At 47.0% G+C, this 18,721-nt stretch overlaps 1 protein-coding gene across 1 annotated transcript in view; it reads right to left on the bottom strand.

The window, feature by feature from the left end:
* Nucleotides 1-428: 428 nt before the first annotated feature.
* LOC146185922 (uncharacterized) overlaps nucleotides 429-18,721 on the bottom strand; it is a 70,557-nt gene continuing 52,264 nt past the window's right edge. The window contains exons 2-11 of the mRNA XM_084606854.1: nucleotides 12,169-14,644; nucleotides 11,510-11,646; nucleotides 10,660-10,787; nucleotides 9,208-9,463; nucleotides 7,300-7,449; nucleotides 6,482-6,548; nucleotides 5,892-6,017; nucleotides 4,804-4,972; nucleotides 3,412-3,555; nucleotides 429-2,446 (exon numbers count right to left, since the gene is read on the bottom strand). Coding sequence (XP_084462980.1) covers nucleotides 2,348-2,446; nucleotides 3,412-3,555; nucleotides 4,804-4,972; nucleotides 5,892-6,017; nucleotides 6,482-6,548; nucleotides 7,300-7,449; nucleotides 9,208-9,463; nucleotides 10,660-10,787; nucleotides 11,510-11,646; nucleotides 12,169-14,644 — 3,752 coding nt within the window. The 3' untranslated portion in view covers nucleotides 429-2,347. The remainder of the gene's footprint in view (nucleotides 2,447-3,411; nucleotides 3,556-4,803; nucleotides 4,973-5,891; nucleotides 6,018-6,481; nucleotides 6,549-7,299; nucleotides 7,450-9,207; nucleotides 9,464-10,659; nucleotides 10,788-11,509; nucleotides 11,647-12,168; nucleotides 14,645-18,721) is intronic.

Genomic DNA, 18,721 nt, shown 5'->3' with positions numbered 1-18,721 from the left:
TTGCTGCGCAATGTTTCCAACCTTAGAGCTTTATTTTTACGCACGAAAGCAGGTTGCGCAATCGCGTACACTACAATCGCGTACTAGTAGCTACAACTGTGTACAATTTTTGGTGCGGGCAGTGCTAACAATTTAGAGCTAATTATGATATGCCCCATAAGTATGCCATTCCCTTCGTTGTACAAGCGATTTAATAAGAGGACTGTGTTTTCCGATTGCTGCAAAAATTTTTTCGTACTACTGACACCATCATGTATGAGCGCCCCTTACGCATTGCAAGAGGTTCATTTTTGTGGTCTTTTCTGTAAAAAAAAAAAAAAAAAGGAAACTGGAGCAGAAGTTGTCGATTAACAAAAGCTGTCTTTATCCTTTGGCAAGCCATGAGGTTTTCAGTTAAACACTCAGAAACCAGCCCATCAAACGCGGAGTCTTTTTATTGCGTAATGGGTGTTCGATGACTTGTATTGAACAAATGAAATTAGAACCATGAACAAACACAAGTAAAAGCAGATAAAAACGCGAACAACACTTTTTAATCTTCAAGTCCATTGCTTATTAGGACACCAAATCGCCGAGCTCTCAGACCCTTTCTCCTTCGCACAGCAATCTACAAACGTCGGCATACAAGTGCATGTATAATATCTCAATCTTCACTCTAAGGTCTACCTTTTCGACATAGCATACTGTCGTTGTGACCAGGCTTCCAAGTTTCATCATTCAGATGCTTACTCACCGTTCTGCTCAGCATACGCACGTACCGGGATTGAAGTTCACGCACATAAATTAGGCGATAATTAGGACTCACGTTTCTACCTCCAGACAATGTACTGAAGGTAGAGCATCAATTAGGTCACTCGGGAACTCACAGTCCACGTCCAAACGTAAAAAAAGAAAATCTTGCACACACAAACAAATCTACACTCAAACGCACAACATACGCGCATTCACTACAGGGTGTGCCTAGAGGGTAGCGTATGCGAAATAATTTCCGAGCACACGCATGTACATGTTTATATCGCGACGCATGATCAAAAACTGCAGATTTCGCTGAATACGCAGCACGCAAGTGGCGTCAGAAGATCGCAAAATTACTCCACGCGAGCTTCCTCTTAGGGTACGTGGGCCATGTGTAGCAACTCGAGAAAAAATACTGACGCTGATGACTTTTTTAAATAAATTTTGCTATTCTTTTTAGTGGCAGCTGTTTACCGTAAGCTTAAGTTTCTTCAGGCCAGCGGCATCTTTAGACGGACGTAATTCAAGTCTGTAGTGACCTCAGAATCCCTCCGTGACAAAAAAGTAGTTCGTTGTTGAAGCTTTTCTTGTTATCTAAACAAAAGATAAACCGCCATAATGAATTGTAGGCTGAAGAATTTGATGCCTTTTACTTGACTTTGTATACTGGTGCGATTATTCAGTGCAGTATTGCAGGCGTCGCCCATTGTTACCTTCTGCTGCATATTTTTAATCTGTATCTGGTTACAGGCACTGATATTTTGCATCTAAACGTCTCGTCTCATAACGGTTGCCATATAACACGTTTTTCTGAAACACACATCGCCATTTTTTTTAGGGAGCACACGCTTGGTCTCATAAGAAACCAAAAATGTGGCCGATGAACAAATTCCAATCTCTGTTCCACAGTGTGTGATTGTTTATGACAATCCAGTGCAATGACATCTTAAGGCTTGAACAGCAAACCTGAGGCTCGCAATAGACCATCTATCTTGAATGCGCATCGAAGGGCCGCGATTAAGCGTTTTCAGAGATGGAAAGAAAGCAACATGAATACACGACGCACATGGCGGATCACGAGGTAGCCCACTCTTCGAGAGTCTACCGCTAACTAATAGGACCCCGCTTCCGCAGACGTTCTTGCCAGCTTCGCCACTTCAAAATCAGATCCGCCCCGTGCATCTCTAAATTAAATTAACGCTTGGACCGCTATATCAAACTCGCATCAGAGAAACCGGTATGCAGCGCGACCCATAAAACTGTGAGAACAGCTCCGTCGCCCAAATCCTCATCTGCGGCGTCGAGGCGATCCCGGAGCGAAAATACTACTTCGCAGCACCACTCGGTCGGTAACGATGGCACTGTGTCCCGTCGGTGGCGGCGGTGCGCTCTCAGACGGTGCTTCGGAGGATCGTCCACCAGAGTCCCAGCTCGTTGTCGACAGAAGCACGGTTGGAAGAATCCGCGAGAGTTCACACCAGCAGCACATGCGCGCATAGGGAGCCACAGTGCAGCTCCCGCGTCACGTGGAGGCGCATGCGCACAGCGAAGCGCATTCTCTGTCCTTCCTGCATGACGCACATGCGGCGCATTCTGGTAGGCAGTGTTTCGCTCAGGAATACATTGTGTGCATGGACGTCGTCTTGTAGTATGGCATGACCTGTCCGTACGTCTCTCTCTTCTGGGATTCATACTCGTACGGGTTGTGACTCTGCGAGAACGGCAATCGGAAAACGGGTTGACTATTACGATTCTCCCTTGACTGAAACGACACAGAAGAAAAAAAGAACAGATTAAGCAAAGGCGAAGCCGCATAAAAGCGCCTTGATTAAAGATAGTTTCGAGACCTGTGTGGTACGTAAACAGGTAACATATACCATTAAGGGTACGGCCCGAAGCAGCAGTGTGGTTTATTTGATGATAAGGAAGTACACGTGAGCATTTTAACACACAGGACTTTCCGGGGCAGTCACGTCAGTCTTAGGAGCCCAGCAAGGGAAAGACGTACACAAGCACATGTTGGCTTTCCGTTATCAGGTATACCTCTACAGAACATATCTTTCGCCATCATCTGTAAGAATTGGGTAAGTCCTGCGGTCTAACTGTGCTTCTAAATTACACTGTACCTGCAGCGCTCCTACCTAGTTTTAAAGAACAGTGCATCAGAAAGTCTGCTTAGCAGCCTCTTCAGATCATATTTCATTCGTCTAAATTTGCGTTCCTTTGTCGGCTCAGTAAGCGCTAAGTGTCTCGCATTTAATTGCGACATTTTAGCTTTCATTTAGATATGTAATCGGCTCATGCCTGCGTAAATGAGATATTACTCCTATTGGGCATACAGATAGCACATAGCACAGCGAGAAATGATAAAGAACATCGACCTACAGTTGTGGAGGTTTTCTGACGGTGCGCTTCTGGGAGCTCAAGCGTTTAAATAGAACACCATGTATGATTTCATTTGATTTACAGTGAGCAACTGACTGTCCATGTTTGAAGGACGTCTTCAAGTACATGACTCGATTGAAGTTTCCAAACATTGGTTGGAACAAGTTGGAAATGCAACGATTCTGGTTGACTACCAGGTGGCTTCAACTCCTCTTCGAGCTTTCTATGGACACTTCTTTTGCCTGCGAAACGTACTTGTGTAGAGCAGCTGCCGACGATGGCACTACGTACCGGTGGCGGGCCGTACACGGCCCCCCTGGAGCGAGGCCGCTGGATGTGGCTGTAGTGGTTCTCCTCTGCTGGACTTGGACTGCGCACTCGGCCAGGCGTCGCGAACACGGGAGGCGTCTTCGGCGGCGCGGTGGCTTCCGGTTGCTGTGAAGCGGACGGGCCCAATACCCACGTCAGCCAGTGCTCTCGCGATGTTGCAAGTGCTTCACTGCCCGCGCTATTTTCACCTATGATCTACCAACCACATGTGGCTGGTTTTTTTCTTTGTTGTTGTTTTTTTCCTTCAGGCAGGCTATTTTTTAGACGTCACCTGCACACCAGATGATCATGGTGTGGTCGAGGGCAGATTTAAATAGGAATGGGTGACGGATGTAAGGCCCTCTCGCCATAAAAAACCGGGGAAATCTGTTCCAGCCACTTAAGGCTTTAATGCAGCGCATGTCATGCTATTGGAGAATAATCACTCTTTCAATGTCAGACTCCTTCTTAAGTCTCCAGGCTGTAGCAGTTATGGAGAGATACACGGAAATGTTTAGATGACGAATAGCTGAAAAATTCCTAAGACTAAAATATAGTGACTTCAGGATGCAACGATATCTACCGAATCTAAAGTAATGACTTGACACTTTTGGACACGCTGTTTCTACTGCTGTACGTTTCAAGTTACCCAATCGAGAGGCCCCATTACGAGAGTGATAGAACAAACAGCAAGGGTGTGAATTAAACGGAAATTATAGGAGGTTTAACGTACCGATTCTGCGTGTAGACTACGAGTTACGACGCAATGGAGGGTCCCAGATTAATTTTAAATGCGTCGTGAGGCGATTTTCTCTCCCTTCATTCCCCTTACTTTTCTTACCATTCCTTTTCGATCTTTTCCTCCCCAATTCTCCTTCGTTCCCACTCAGATTAGCATGCCAGAGAAGTGTAAACGCCGCCTAAATTCTGTTTTTCATAAAACGGTCTCTCTCTCTCTCTCTCTCTCTCTCTCTCTCTCCGGGTTAATTTGAACCAACCAGGATTGTTTAACGCGTGCTGATACCCCGCAGTACAGGAGCGCTTTTGCATTCTGCCACCCATCGCAATACGGTCGCCACAGGCCGGGGTTCGAACCCGCATCTTTTGGCCCAGAGTAGCCGAAAGCAATAGAGATTCAGCCACCGAAGTAGTTAAGCGTGTGAAGTAAATGATACCCGCAGCTTTTAATTGCACGTATATAGCAGTGGCCAGCGAGTGCCAGGCGTTCCAAGGTCTTGCCGTTAACCGACCTTTTAAACAGATCAGGGACAAGGTGAAGTAAACACAAGGCGAGCTCGGAGAAAAAAAAAAAAAAAAGAAAGAAAAACCGAACACATGAAGGCCGAAGGCGTTGTAAGAGTGTGAGGTCGTTACCACGTATATGTTGCCCATGGCGTCTGCAATGTGTTGCCAGCGCAATCTGTCTTCGACGCTGACGCGGTAGGCCGGTCCCAGCGTCGATGCCTTGCTCAGATAGCCGAGACTGCCGACAGAGTGGGCCGACATGACTTCCGCCTTGTGCTGCTCGCGCTTCCAGCGGCGGCTGCGTAGGAGACACGCAGTCTGTGTGTATATACACGCACGCACACGCAATACACACAGCATACTCAGCACGTACGAACACCGCCGGGGGCTCGTCGATATCTTACGCGCCTATCACAATTCTTCACACGCACGCGCAGAATTCTTCGCACGAACGCGCGAAAGGAGATCACTTTTTTTTTTTTTTTTCGCTATAAAGCCGTCGAGCCGTTGCGGAGACGGCCGCTATCCGCGAAATGAGAAGGAACAATCAGCACAGTTGATGATAAGCTCGCTGGGGTGATAGATAATTGATCTGCTTGTAATGCGCCAACCGTAGTGGAACAAACTTCATGTGTGCTTTCGGATGATTGGATCTACGGAAGGGTAAAATTGCTGTGCACACACCTTTACACTTCGATTCCTTCTACCGCTCATGCATAATATACCCGTAGTGTTGCAATTGTTTTTGTATTTTATTACACGCGTGAAGTTTCAGGTATACGTATAGCTGGTCATGCATTTCCATTAGAAATTCCGAGCTACAGGCATACGTTAAGCCCTTGTTAAAATTGCAGCGCCAAAGAGCTTGGGCTAGAGAAGGGGGGGGGGGGGGGGGGGGGGGGGCTTTTCTAGCATCCGTATGGAAGCGCTAAAATTCGGATGGGGATGAAAAGAGCTCCTCTCTACTTCATGAGATTTGGAACGATGGATATAGGCATACCCGGCCACACGTGTGACCCAGACAGAAACATCATGATCTTTAAAATTAGACAAAGGCTGTATTTATTGCTTACGCAGCCTTATGCTTCGTAGCTAGCGCAAGCTGATTATAGTGATGAGGACAGTTAAAGCATAGTGCTCTTCGACCCGAGCCGCATTTTGCGCTCACAGCCGGTTCTCAAAGGCCACGTTGAGGTGAAAAATGCAAGTATACTTACTTCCAGAGGCACAGGCAGACCAAGGTCAAGACGATGATGATGACAGCAGTTACTGAAGCCCCCAGCGCCACTCCGAGTACCTCGCCGTCGATGTCACACCTGGAGCCTATGTATTTTCCACGGCAACTGCACGTACAAACGGGAGGACAGGCGGGAGGAGGGGGGACTGGCTGTCGGTATATGCACGTACAGAACGAAGACGCTTTTTTTTTCTTTATTTTGCCCAGTGAGCAACTCTTAAATCTGAGAGTCGAGCGGAGTGAATGAAGTAGCCAGTGTACCAACTATCACCACAACCAGCTGTGATTCGCTCATGTACACTCACCGTGTTGCGTTTAGAGTCAGGACCAGAGTGGATAAGGTGAATTACAACACGACTGAATCGCTGTGACGTTTTCTATATTAATTGCCGAATTCGAGTCTCGCGTTATTAAACAGTCCGCATACCGCAGAAAGTAGTACATGCAGCAGCCGTGAACGAGTTAGTCCACTGGAAATTTTAAAAAAGGCTCTTTCCTGGCATATTAATTTAGATACATCTACCTAGTTGCCTTTTGAAAATGAAAAAGTAAAGTGGTTGAAACGCGTACCTGCACTCCCGCTGTCCATTCGAGATGCGGCAGTCACCCCTGTTGTTGCAGTAGTCAGGGGCACAAGCTGTCAGAAACAGAAGAAAAGAGGGCGAGGAGTTGTCATTCCAGTGGAACGGGAACATAGGCGCAGTGACGTATTTATTCTTGGTTTACGCATGCATTCGTGACATTTGCCGTGCGTCTTTACAAGGGCGATTCTAATAAGCCTGATTAAATATTTTCATGGTACCCGGGTACGGCTTATGAGGTCTCAACCATACGCAGAGGCAGCTGATTGTAATCGTAAAGAAACTTCACTGCAAGCCATTTCATTTACTCCATCGCGTGGTGTCTCATTCATGACAGTTCATAATGCTTACATATGAGAACGACATATTGTATTTAGTAATTGTTCTACGTGTAGTACGACATGCATTCTGCAGTCAATTCTAGCAAGCAGTAATAATGTCTGTTGAAGCTTTACTACGCCTACAAAATCATACGTCTGGGTCGCTTACTTAGAATACCTTCATACCTACACTACCTCAGTTCGGACATTGCGACGCTGTGCGTGCTTTGCATTACAAAATCGCTGCTTTTCAGTGCCCTGATTAGGGCAAGTTACCTCGCAGTTGAGATTCAGGCTCAGTGCGGCATATTCTACCCAGTAAGCGTTAAACTGGCACTGGAGACTATTCCTGTGCACACTATTTAAGGCCAACGATGTCCACAGCGTACACGGACCTTTAAATAGGCGTGCCCCGAACAGTCGGCAGCGCGCAAATCCTTATCTGGCCCACATATGCACTGCAGACAGAGTGAAACTTTCGCCTCACCGGTGCACGTCCTGCCGCTCTTCCACTTGGTGTCCGGGTACTTGTCCGTGTAGCCCGCCTTGCAGGAGCAGCGGAACGAGCCGAACACGTTCTCGCACACGGCGTTCTTGGAGCAGTCGTTGAGGCCCACGTCGTTGCACTCGTTCACGTCTGCGCACACGACCACACTCTTTTAAACGCAAGCCTCCCATCCCGTATGACGGTACACTAGATCTAGCCCTGACAACGACGCTTCGCGAGTTTAAATTCTTCGTTTTCCGCATCTCCGCGGAGACGCTGTTTTCGCTCTCCGCTTGCACCTAAACCGTGCGGTGTCATGGAAACGACTCTTTTATAGAATGGCAGCAGGCTGAATGCTTTTGAAGTATGCCGATAGCGTTTCTATGTTCAGGAAAATTGCTCTTCATTTCGTCGAGCGAAATTATTGAGCGTACGGGAAAGAAGTAAGCTCAAAAAAAGACAAACACAAGAGAGGAGATAGGACAACGCGCTACTGCGTTGCCAGTAGCGCGTTGTCCTGTCTCCTCTCTTGTGTTTGTCTTTTTTTGCGCTTGCTTTTCTCCCGTACGATCATGAACCAACTAGCCCAGCAACAAGTGTTACTTCAGAAATTATTGAGAAACAAACTAGATCTAGGCTTATACATATTTTGGACTAATAATCCAGTGGAACTTGAAACGACTTTCTCGCGACATTGTGGGCACCGCGAAGCACGACGCTTTTTCTCATGACGCTTGGCGATATTGCTGGTTATTTCACTAACCCTCTTAAGTGCTCGCGTACTAACGGTAGTCTCTATATATGTTATTGTTTTTGCAGAATTATATTTATATTTATTGGATTTCTTCACAATCCTCCTACCACAATCAAGGATTGCAGAGACACAAACGGTGGCCCTAAAATCTATGGCAGATATTTGTAAATCCGTGCCATTGACCAACAAATACAGACACGCTATCTGATTCATCAAATAAAAACTTCAAGATGTCCAGTTTTTGTTGCAGAAACTTCGGCTATCCAGTCATGGACGCGTTTCATACGGTGCTTCCCTTTTCCTCTCCTATCACTCACTCTTGTATTTATTACGCCTGAATAACGGGAAGACGAAAAGTAAGCGAATGGCTTGGATCTTTTTTTTCTGCCACCGTCTTCGTGGCCCTTTTGGTTCCCGCAATACGCTGCTTGTGAAATGCTAATAAATACACGGGCTGCTGAAGCAGTCTTAATATGATAGTGGATAAATCTGTGTTCTTTAAGGCACGAAATGTCTGTGACATATACAGCCCCTGAGATACCATTTCAGCAGCCCTCTAAGCCTAAGCCTACCTGTCGGCTGTGATAAGGTGTCGCTTTGCAGGGCACTGTGTCGCTCGATCGTTATATACGCAAGTATGACGCCGACTGTACGTTTGCCTCAAGGTTTCGCTTGCATATAGACTTGTGAACGCATACGTAAGGGACTCCGTTCATTTTCTCCCAGTTCCAAACCACATGTGCGCCCAAATGAGACAGTGCTGTTTTTATGGTTTGTCTGTTTCTTACGCTATGAATTAGGAAGTAATCGTTCCTCTTTTCTTTCTACCCACGCTTTTTTCACCATATACACGTAACCGATTCCCAGTCAAGATGACTGCAGATCACATTTTTTTTTATGAGGATCCCCCTGTGTGAATATATTTTGTACTTGATAGCCTTAAATTTTATTCCTTAGCTTGACCACCAGCTAACAAATATTTTAATAGGGCTTCTCCATAAGCTCAAGAGCCGTTTCCGCAAAACAAAAATAAGGAAAAAACTGCGCAGGGGCGAGATCTCTTCTCGCGTACACTACGGTACACTACGGTATGTATACGGTATACGTAACGGTACGTATACGGTACGTATACGGTGCACTGATCGCGCGCTCACCGTCCACCGAGAGGCCCGAGTTGAGCAGGCCGTCGACGAAGAGGCGGCTCTCGCCGATGTTGGAGTTTCGCCGGTTGATCATGTTGACCACCTCGTGCTGGAGCACACGCTTGACGGACGGCACGCGCGTGATGTCGTTGTCCTCCAGCTGCACTGTGGCGTTCATCATGATCTTGCTGCCCGCAGACTGGAACCGGTTCACCGTCGCGTCCACGAAGAGCCGCGAGAAGCTGGACTTGCTGAACAGGCTGTGAAGCTGCACGCGCGCCACCCAGCGGTGGAAATTTACGGCACTGCACGGACTTCCAGTGCAAAACCGACAGCACAAAACTAGAATGAATACAGTAGAGTGAGAGATACAAATTAAAAAAAAAAAAACACGGAACAAGGGCTAGTTTCCTTGCGGCGTCTTTGTTATTTCCTTTTATATGTTACGACACCGACTAATAATGCACACGTATATTGCAGTTATATATCGGGCGTTTTTTACAGGGTCCAGATTTTCACGAAAAGGGAACTTGCTTCACATTTATTTTAACCCTGGGCTGTATTGGGAGCTTTTGGCTGGCATCATGCAAGAGGCGAAACGCTTTGATTAAATTAGATCGCTTATTAACTAAATCTGTTAATTTTCTCTTTTTTCGTATGCTGGGGTGTAGGGGAATGATGTGCTTGTGAGAAATTAGAGGTACAGCCGAGAAATAAAATGTTCGTGAAAACTTTGCAGCACGCATTACGAAGCGCACAAATATCGGCCTCATACGCGGCTTCACAGCGTTGCACAGCGGCAGCGAGCGCGTCTTGCGTAAATCGCTCCATCTCGGCGCTGAAAGCTCTCGAGCAAGTAATGTGTTTCGGCTGCCCTAATATTAGCGTCGCGGCGATAATTAATGGCAATAAGTCTAAATATAATTAATTACATATTGAATATTTTTGGCAACCCGTTCCCTCGAAGGACATTAAAGCAACTTTGTCAAATATTTGTTCCTAGTAAAAATCGATTCTGTGGTTGTTTTGGGACAAGTCAATGTTTGTATAGCAGAGGAAGGCGCATTCATTGATGAAAGCTCCGTTGGAAAACGTTCCTTGGTATGCCCCACTGAAAATGACTTTGTGATCACCATTCAGAAATGTATGGCAGTGCAGCCTGGCTTCCGAGATTCGCGGTAGTATCGCCGCATCGCAGTTTACTTTCTAAATCAGCCGATTTATTGTATTTATTTTACTTCTATTTGCCTTTTCTAGCTTATCTAACGACTGTTTTCAATGAAAGCAGCGTGCTTTTTGTTAACGTGTCGTAATCTACCGATAGGGAGAAACTCCATTTGGTTAGCTGGAACAAAGTCTTGCATTTTCACTTTTATTTAATCAGGGTGCGTCTGGTTTTCTTCATGAAGGCATCATTATAAAGACATTTAGGCAAGACAAACGAAACCAGAGAGAGGAACTCACCGCTTGCTTCGCCTCGAACTCGAGCAGCTGGTAATCTTCTGATTCGGGGTTTCTGTAATTTCTGCTGAAGACCAACTTCTTGTCACCAAGCCGGTCAAGCTTCAACGTGAGACCAACGTTGATAACAGCTGCGAAAAATTGCCCGGGAATATTTTTAGGCGAAGTATCTATCTCAGTTCACCGAAAGCGGTACATGACCGTTTCTAATGGATTAATACAAAGCATGAACGATTTTTTTATGATTATTTGCGTTAAGTAATTGGCTTAGGCTGTTGTACCACAGTAACAGCATGCGTTACAGCTGAATATGGAGAGAGGGTGATGCTGAATTTTTGATGAGGAAGAGCAGCTTTGGCCAAACTGCGCCGTGGCACAATGTAGTTTTCTTTACCCGAGGTGTAATTAGAGACCATTTTCCCTCAAGCATTTCATCCCAAATTAGCCGAGCACCAGGCCAGGGAAAATCTTGTACCCATTGTGCCGCCGGTCGCTACCTGGCGACACCGGAGATCGAACCCAGCACCTCCTGCATGGGTGTTGGAGCGCATGGTAAGTGCAGCTAACTGGTACCCTCAAGGAAAACGCATTGGAATAGATTAGGCTAATTCCATACCTTGTTAGTAAAGTAACTGCGATCTTTGTAATTCTTATGACGCTTGCATCTCAGTTTTTGAAATAGGCAATACTCATTTCCTGGCAAATCCTGGCAAAACTAAGCTTGAGGAGTAATTTCGTAGAAACAAGCATTTTTAGTCCATAGACAGGAAAAGGAAGGCAGGTCATGCCCGAGGTTTTAAGTTAGTTAATAAGCCCTTAATGACACTATAGTTAATCAAATGTTGAGACTAACGAGTGCAAGGTCCTCTGGGTATTGTCCTGGTAAATCCCGGCCGGCAGTGGCACGAACTGACTCCCAGCTCGGCTTTGCACCACTCGTTCAGCTGCGAGTCACAAGTGGAGTCGTCGCCGACGATGCACGTGTCGATTCTGGAAACAAAATGTTGTTTTTTAGATGGCGGCATCTCCGGAAGGTTGTCCTTGTTGACTGAGAAATAGCTTTTCAGTATTTGCCACTGAAGCATTATTTAAGTGTTTCTGATATCATAACTTAATGCACATAGTTCTCTGTTGTTGCTTCGCAAGAACGCATTTTTCATTCATGTTCTTCTAAGTTTTGCGAAAATGTAAATTCAAAACTCAGGGGCTGTATAACCTACACGGTTTTCAGTCTCACGTGGAGCGCCGAACAGTAAGGCACAGCAGTGCATTATCAAACGGCATTTCAGAGCACTACGATCCATTTCTTCCAATTTTTGAACCAGCCTAATACACGATCCGGAAAACATGCATTCGTATCCTATATATACATGACTGTATGTTATTCGTATGCCGTATTCGGGTTCTATATAGTACGCCACTTGTGAGGCGAGATCACCGAACTTGCTTCCTAAACTAAAAAGCTCTTCTTCAAGAGCAATGCGATGCAACTGACACAGGTCCAACACTTACCGCACCAAAGTGTTGTTATGCTTCGGCCGATATCCAGGTCGTCTTCGAGGAGGAGACGCAGGCTTGGCCGTCGACTTGCGCGGCGGACTCGTTTGTTCCTTGTGCCGTGGACGAGGCGTGCTTCCCCCGGCCCTGTGCGGACCGTGACCGTCCTGCGGTCGTGAGAACCCGTGTGTCAGTTCTGGCGGGAAGCCAATCACTGGCCTCACGTCTTCGATCTCCACTGGGATCACTATGGGTCTTCCTGTGGGCGACTGATTGTGCTTCACTGGTGGCCTTGTATGCGTCACTTCCGGCACAAGTGTCCCTTTACCGGACAGGGTCATCACCACATCCGACTCATTTTCTTTACTAGCGGGAGTGCTTGAAGGTGCAGCGGTCGTCGAGCGAAGGCTCGGCTGGAGCGTGGTTGCACTGGTTGCTGACGGGCTTTCTAATGTCGGTGTACCGTAGATAACTTCCGGCTCTTCATCGGGCGTTGAGGTCTTCGATACTGTCGGCGGTGAGGGAGGCTCCACTTCGCCATCCGAGTGCTTCGTCGTCTCAGCCTCATCAACTTCAGTTGAACTGCTCTCTGTGCTTGTTTCTGTTTCCGCCGATGGTGTCGTCGACGTAAATATAGGTCGAATCGTCTGTGAGGGTGTCACAACGTTGCTCACTGTTCCAATGGAATGCATAACGGTGATATCGAACACGGACGGCTCAGTAGGCTCCGTTATGATCTCGGGTTCCTCAGCTGTGTTGACGCTGACCCTAGAACTGTTGGCTCTGACAGAAGAGTCCAGAAAAACAGGCAACCATCCAGACACTGGTCCCGACGGCACCTTTCCAGAGGGTTCTGGATGATCAGTTTGCGTCCTTGTTGGTCTCACGTCGTGGCTGCTATCACCCTCCTGTTTCGTTTCCTCTGCGTCTGCCATTTCGGTGGATCTGGTTGGCGCCACCGCCTCGACAGGTGGCGAAGAGACGGGTGCTTCGTGGATGAGCACTATTGTGGACTTACTATGCGGAAGGTACTCTGTGGTCCCCGGATCGGGACCATTGTCTCTAACCGTTTCCCTGTGTATGTTGGGCCCGCCATCCGAGTGTCCATTCGTCGGAGGAAACTCGGACAGGGCAGGTGTGGCTTCGTACCTGTTGTCCTGCGTCGCCGGTGGCGTATGGTTTTCGTGGTGATGGGGCCGCTGCCTGTCCGGATCATTTAGACCCAGCAGGTGGCTCACGTCTGACGGCGTCGGGTAGACGGTGGGCGGGTGTGGCAGCGGCACAATGTGGATATGCTGCTGCGGATGGTGCGGGTGATTTGGGTGGTTCACCGGCGGGAAGTGGAAGTTCGGCGGCGGCGGCCGCGGGATCGTGTCGAAGTGGCCCGGGTGCGGTGGTGGGAGGTGCGGCAGGCTTGGCCTGGGTCGCGGTGGCACCGAGTGTGGCGGGTGTGGAGGGTGCGGCGGTGGATGAGGAGGGTGCGGCGGTAGCTGCGGTGGCCGAGGCGGGGGCGGCGGAAAGTTGAAATTAGGGGGACCTCGGTTGTTGATCCTCGAAGGCGGCTTGTGGTGATGATGGTGCTGCTGCTGCTGCTGCTGGTGTGGCGCCGGAGGTGGTAGCGGGGGCAAGCGCAAAGACGGAGGTCGCGGGAGATTCATGTCCCCTCCTAGCAGCTGGATGATGCCGCTTAGGATGTTGTCAATGGACGGGTTCCCGCCGTTTCCTCCACCGCCGCCGCCTCTGGTCCGTTCGGTGGCGGCGCCCGTAACCGGAGAGACGGGCGTCGCCTCACGGCTTCTGCTATGGTGCACCGTGTGAGCCTGGGTGACCGTAGATGGATGAATACTGCGCAGTACGCGCAACGTGGCCTCTCCGGAGTCGTCCTGCTGCATAAGGTCGGGTGCTTCGGGTTCCGAAGACGACGATGGCAGGGTCGTGACTTCAGCTACACGCAATGCTGTAGCCGTGATTACGCTGGAAGTTTTTTCAGGAACGACCGATGGCCTTTCTATCTCGCTCCTGTCGCCTTCCTGGGCCGAGGCTGGTAAGGAACTAGCAAGTCGTACCCGTTCTTCATCACCTTTTGACGACGGTAGCGTTGACGGGCGCGTCGTGCTGTCGAGGCTAGTTTGGCTTGTTCGCCCAGCGGTTTCACCGGCTGGGTTTAAATTATTAGACACGGTCGCCATAGCAGATTGTTCGTGCGTAATGTCAGGCTGCTTGTTTTGCAAGCCCCCTGCCGTAAGGTCGGTTTCTTGAGATCCTTCCGTTCGCAGCACAAGTGGGAGTTTGGATGTTTCGGACACTATTGTCACGTGTGATGTGTGAACACTTGAGAAGGAACTGGAAAGTTCTAGTGATGAAGTTTCATTAATTAATAAGGAATGAATGGATGAGGCTGGCCTTAAAAGCTGAGACGCGTTTCCACTTTCTTGACTATGTGTTGATGAAGGTGATGACTCGGTGGGAACCGCATCAGCGGAAGCTGCTCCTGAGAAAGAAAAAAAAAAAAAAGAAACATGGAGCACTAAGATACATATTCCTTTTTTTTTGTTTGTTTGTTAATTTCAAAAGAGACGAAGAGCTGATTAAAAAGTGCGAAGAACTCTTTGGCATGGTTATGCAGCTTACTTTAATTCTGTGCTATTCTGATAAGGAAAGGCACGTCGTTATTGCTTGCTCTAAGCAAGTGAATGATCATACGTCTAAATAGGAAGGCATTTGCAACGTTGCATGATAATCACTGGCTATCAATACAAGTTTGAGGGAAAACATTGAAGGTCTGGGGTTTGCACAAAGTGTAATACTTTTTCAATGTTTTGTTGAGGAAGGAATACAACAAAAATAGCATTTTTTGTCTCGCACGAAATGAGCTTCTCCGGCTGCACTAAACGAATTGTATCGAAGGCATCTTGCGCTTTTAACACATACTTTAGAGGCGCTTTCAGAACCCGCAAGCGACCGCGAGAGCGTAGCGCTGGCAGAATGCGAATTGAGAAACCCGCTTGTGCAATTGCCGTACGTTTTCTAAATCCAAATCCTTTATTCAGTATTTTTTGTACAAAAATACTAGGGCAGGAACAAAAAGCTACTGCACTAGTAGCTTGACGGGGTTCCTGCCCCTGTCTTGGCATGGGTAGAAGACAAACACAAACAGGCACACAAAACAGAATTCACAATGTTGTCAGATCACACACACTCAAACGCAACATCGCGTAATTATGCACTTGCTAGGAAAATCAGATTAACAACAGCAATAAAAAATAAAAATACAGGACATTGAATTGCATACTTTGTGCGAAATGATTGTTTGGTATTCGCATCTTTTCTTAAAGCAGGTAAATTTGAGGGGTGCTTCTGAGTTCGACGACGGGGCGTGTCCTATACCGGCTAACGCGCAGGAAATCCCCTAGAACAGCTACCACAAGAAAGAAAGAAAGAAAGAAAGAAAGAAAGAAAGAAAGAAAGAAAGAAAGAAAGGAAGAAAGAAAGAAAGAAGGAAAGAAAGAAAGAAAGAAAGAAAGAAAGAAAGAAAGAAAGAAAGAAAGAAAGAAAGAAAGAAAGAAAGAAAGAAAGAAAGAAAGAAAGAAAGAAAGAAAGAAACCGAAAATGAGCACAACGCAGCAGCAACTCCATCTCTCCAACTACTCGCCTCCCCTCCCTTCCCAGACACCATTCTTCGCTTGCGCTGCGACGGAAAAAAGAAAAAAAAAGCCATTGCATGACAGTCGGCACTGCATAACGGTTGGTTCCAAGAAAAATTAGAAGAAAACGAACGAGAGGCAAAGAAAAAGCAGCGGCATATTACTGGGCGCAAGAACTGCATGCCCGCCGGGTTTTCTCTTCGAGAGCGGACGGCGTTCACGTTTTCGCGAAGCGAGCTCAAGCGAGGCGGGTGCCATTCTTTCGTCTCCGTTATAGCCGTGTTTTTTAACCGTGTACCTCTTTGCCCTCCTTCCTCTCGCCCGCTACGAAAGCAAGGATTTGGGGGAAGGAAGAATCGACATTGGTGAAGCAACAAGAGCCAGTATAACGGCGACACTGAAACTTGCACGACTACGCGTGTACGCACGCGCCTGGGTAAGCGTACGTGCGTGTGTACAGTAAGCACGCCTGCCTAGATGGGACCCAAACAACGCTATAGGCGAGTGCTGCGGCATGCACTGCTTGCAAAAGCTGCATCAGTTTATTCGGCGCAGTATTTCATTTTCGTCGGTTCTTTTTTACGTTCCTCCGGCTGCCCCAGATCTACGATATATATGTCGGCTCCGCCTCGTGTTTGTCCACCCTGCTTTCCACTTCGCGCCCCTCATGTACGAGAGGTCCGAGCGCACGAACTGAACGGCCTCGCCCAGTGTTTCAAACTGTACTCGTTTGGGCTGACGTAAAGTTCTGGCTTAACGGTATAAGGCCGGAGACTAATCGAATTCGTACATTCCTTACAGAAGCCGGCTGTCTTCCGAAGGTAGTTCTGCCTATCTGCAGTTCCAGTTTGATTTCGGTTAAACGACTTACCTCCAACCATTTCGTGATGTCACAGTCCACGTGTCCTCGCCCGTTATACTTAGTGGCACGGGTAGGGGCACATTATTTTTCTTTACTTTTGGCCTGCCTCACCATACTATATATCATGCACGTGTCCTGGCGCGGGAAATTCAAATAGCACTTTCGCACGGCATTATCGGTGTAACCAGGTTTAACTGTGGATAATTTTAGTGCGAACGCACCACATCACACCGTCAAACCCAACCAAGAATGTTATGGCTTACATATGCCAAGCTGAGACATAAAAAAAAAGCAAAAAAGGGGGAAAAAAAAACTTGGAGCCGATTCAAACCCATCAAGTACGGGACGTCGTAGCTAACGCCTTCTTTTATCTATACGGTATGTCTTACACTTAAGCTATGTTCTATGTACATGAACTACGTACAAATTATTAGAAAAGCAGTACATATCTAGTAAACAAAGCTCTGGACAAGAGACAATGCAAAGGATAGCGCTAAACGTGAGCGTCACTACGGTTCAAATTCAGTATGTGCATATGTTTGGATTAAATAATGAACAATCACTCTAATAAAAAGGTCTTTTGCAGAAACAACTGATTCACAATTTCGGTCCCTTATGCGAGTTTTTTCCAGGCAGTGTAATCCATGCTGTTTTCTGTTTCGTATATAGCTGTTGCCGCAGTCTATCACAGCGCGTTCAGACTGCAACACACTCCCTTGCTGTGCACTGCACGTCGCCGCCCTGCTTGGTTTAACTATACGTTAAAACTCTACCAATTGCTTTAGTAAAGATCCAAACAAACTAGGCAGGCTAACAGTGAGGTTACGAAACACAAACTCAGACAACAGGAAGGTACAGGATATTTGAGAACGGCTGGGAAGTGAATTTGGTTACACACGATTCCTCTGTGGCATTGCTTTTCAGGGATATATAAATATAAATTAACAAAATGTAGAGCAAACTTTATTTGGACAGCATTCTGCTCATCTGTTTAAGTGCTCGGTATTTTTTCTGTCACTGTCAGGGTAAAAAAAACGACAGCCGGGATTTTTCTGGTGCTAGAAAGGGAAGGGTTTCAAGTTCAGTTTCATCAAGCGCACCAGGTGCGCATGTAAGTGGATTGGGCACGCGATTTCTTTTACAGTATATGGTTTAGAGCTTTTGCCGAAGTCTACATTGTGCAGTAAGCCTGAGTGTTGTTCCTTGTATTTCAGTGTCTCTCTCCTCTTACACATATGCTCTTTTCACTCTATCATTTTTCTACTTCCGTTCCTTCTTTTCCTTCCCTTCTCTTCTGTTCTCTCCTTTATATTTTCTTCTATTTTCTTACCGCTCTACCGGGTGATGTATAAGTAGGAGTTACTTTTAGCTCTGCGCACAATTTTAACCAAGAAATTAAACCTCTGACCAATCATACAGCAAAATACATTCTGCGTTAAGCATTCTGCTTGTGCAGTGCTGCAGGCCGAAGAACCTGTATGACTATGTTTCAATTTTCGTGCACACCTGGTTTATAAGCACAAAAATCTAGCAATCTAGCCTAGTTGACAGCTCTCGCCGTGTGATACAATGCAAGTTTGTTTCGCTGTTACACGCTGTACTACGGTGAGAAAACGGCAATTATCTCATGGTTGCACTCTTTCAGTACCGCTCTACTGCCACGGCCCTGTGACTACCACAACCGGGACGGAAAAGTGATGCCTTATAGTCGAGTATAACTGAAGAAAAAATTGACCTTTGTTTCTCAAATGTCTTTGACAATGGCGTCGACGGATTCCCCATGCTCAAATCATCGGCCCAATATTGGAACTATGTTGGCAACGTTTGACACTAAGTAGTACCCGTACGTCGTCAGCACACCCCAATACAGAACCGATGACTTGTGCTGCCTGAGTGATTTCGTGAATAATTCCCTTAAACCTTCCTAGAGTGACAACGCAGGACGTGGCATATGAAAGGGCGTTCCTCAAATCGGATTAACCGCGGACGTATGAAAATCGGTCGACGACACTGTTTGAAGGGCCTCGTTTGAGTGTCTGCAGCTTTTTTCTTAAGTTGCAGT

Source organism: Amblyomma maculatum, chromosome 6 (assembly GCF_055883805.1).
Source record: "Amblyomma maculatum isolate TAMU_Amacu chromosome 6, ASM5588380v1, whole genome shotgun sequence".
In the NCBI taxonomy this organism is placed as follows: Eukaryota; Metazoa; Arthropoda; class Arachnida; order Ixodida; family Ixodidae; genus Amblyomma; species Amblyomma maculatum.
Note: the sequence above shows the minus strand (reverse complement) of the source record. Positions and strands in the feature narration are given on the sequence as shown.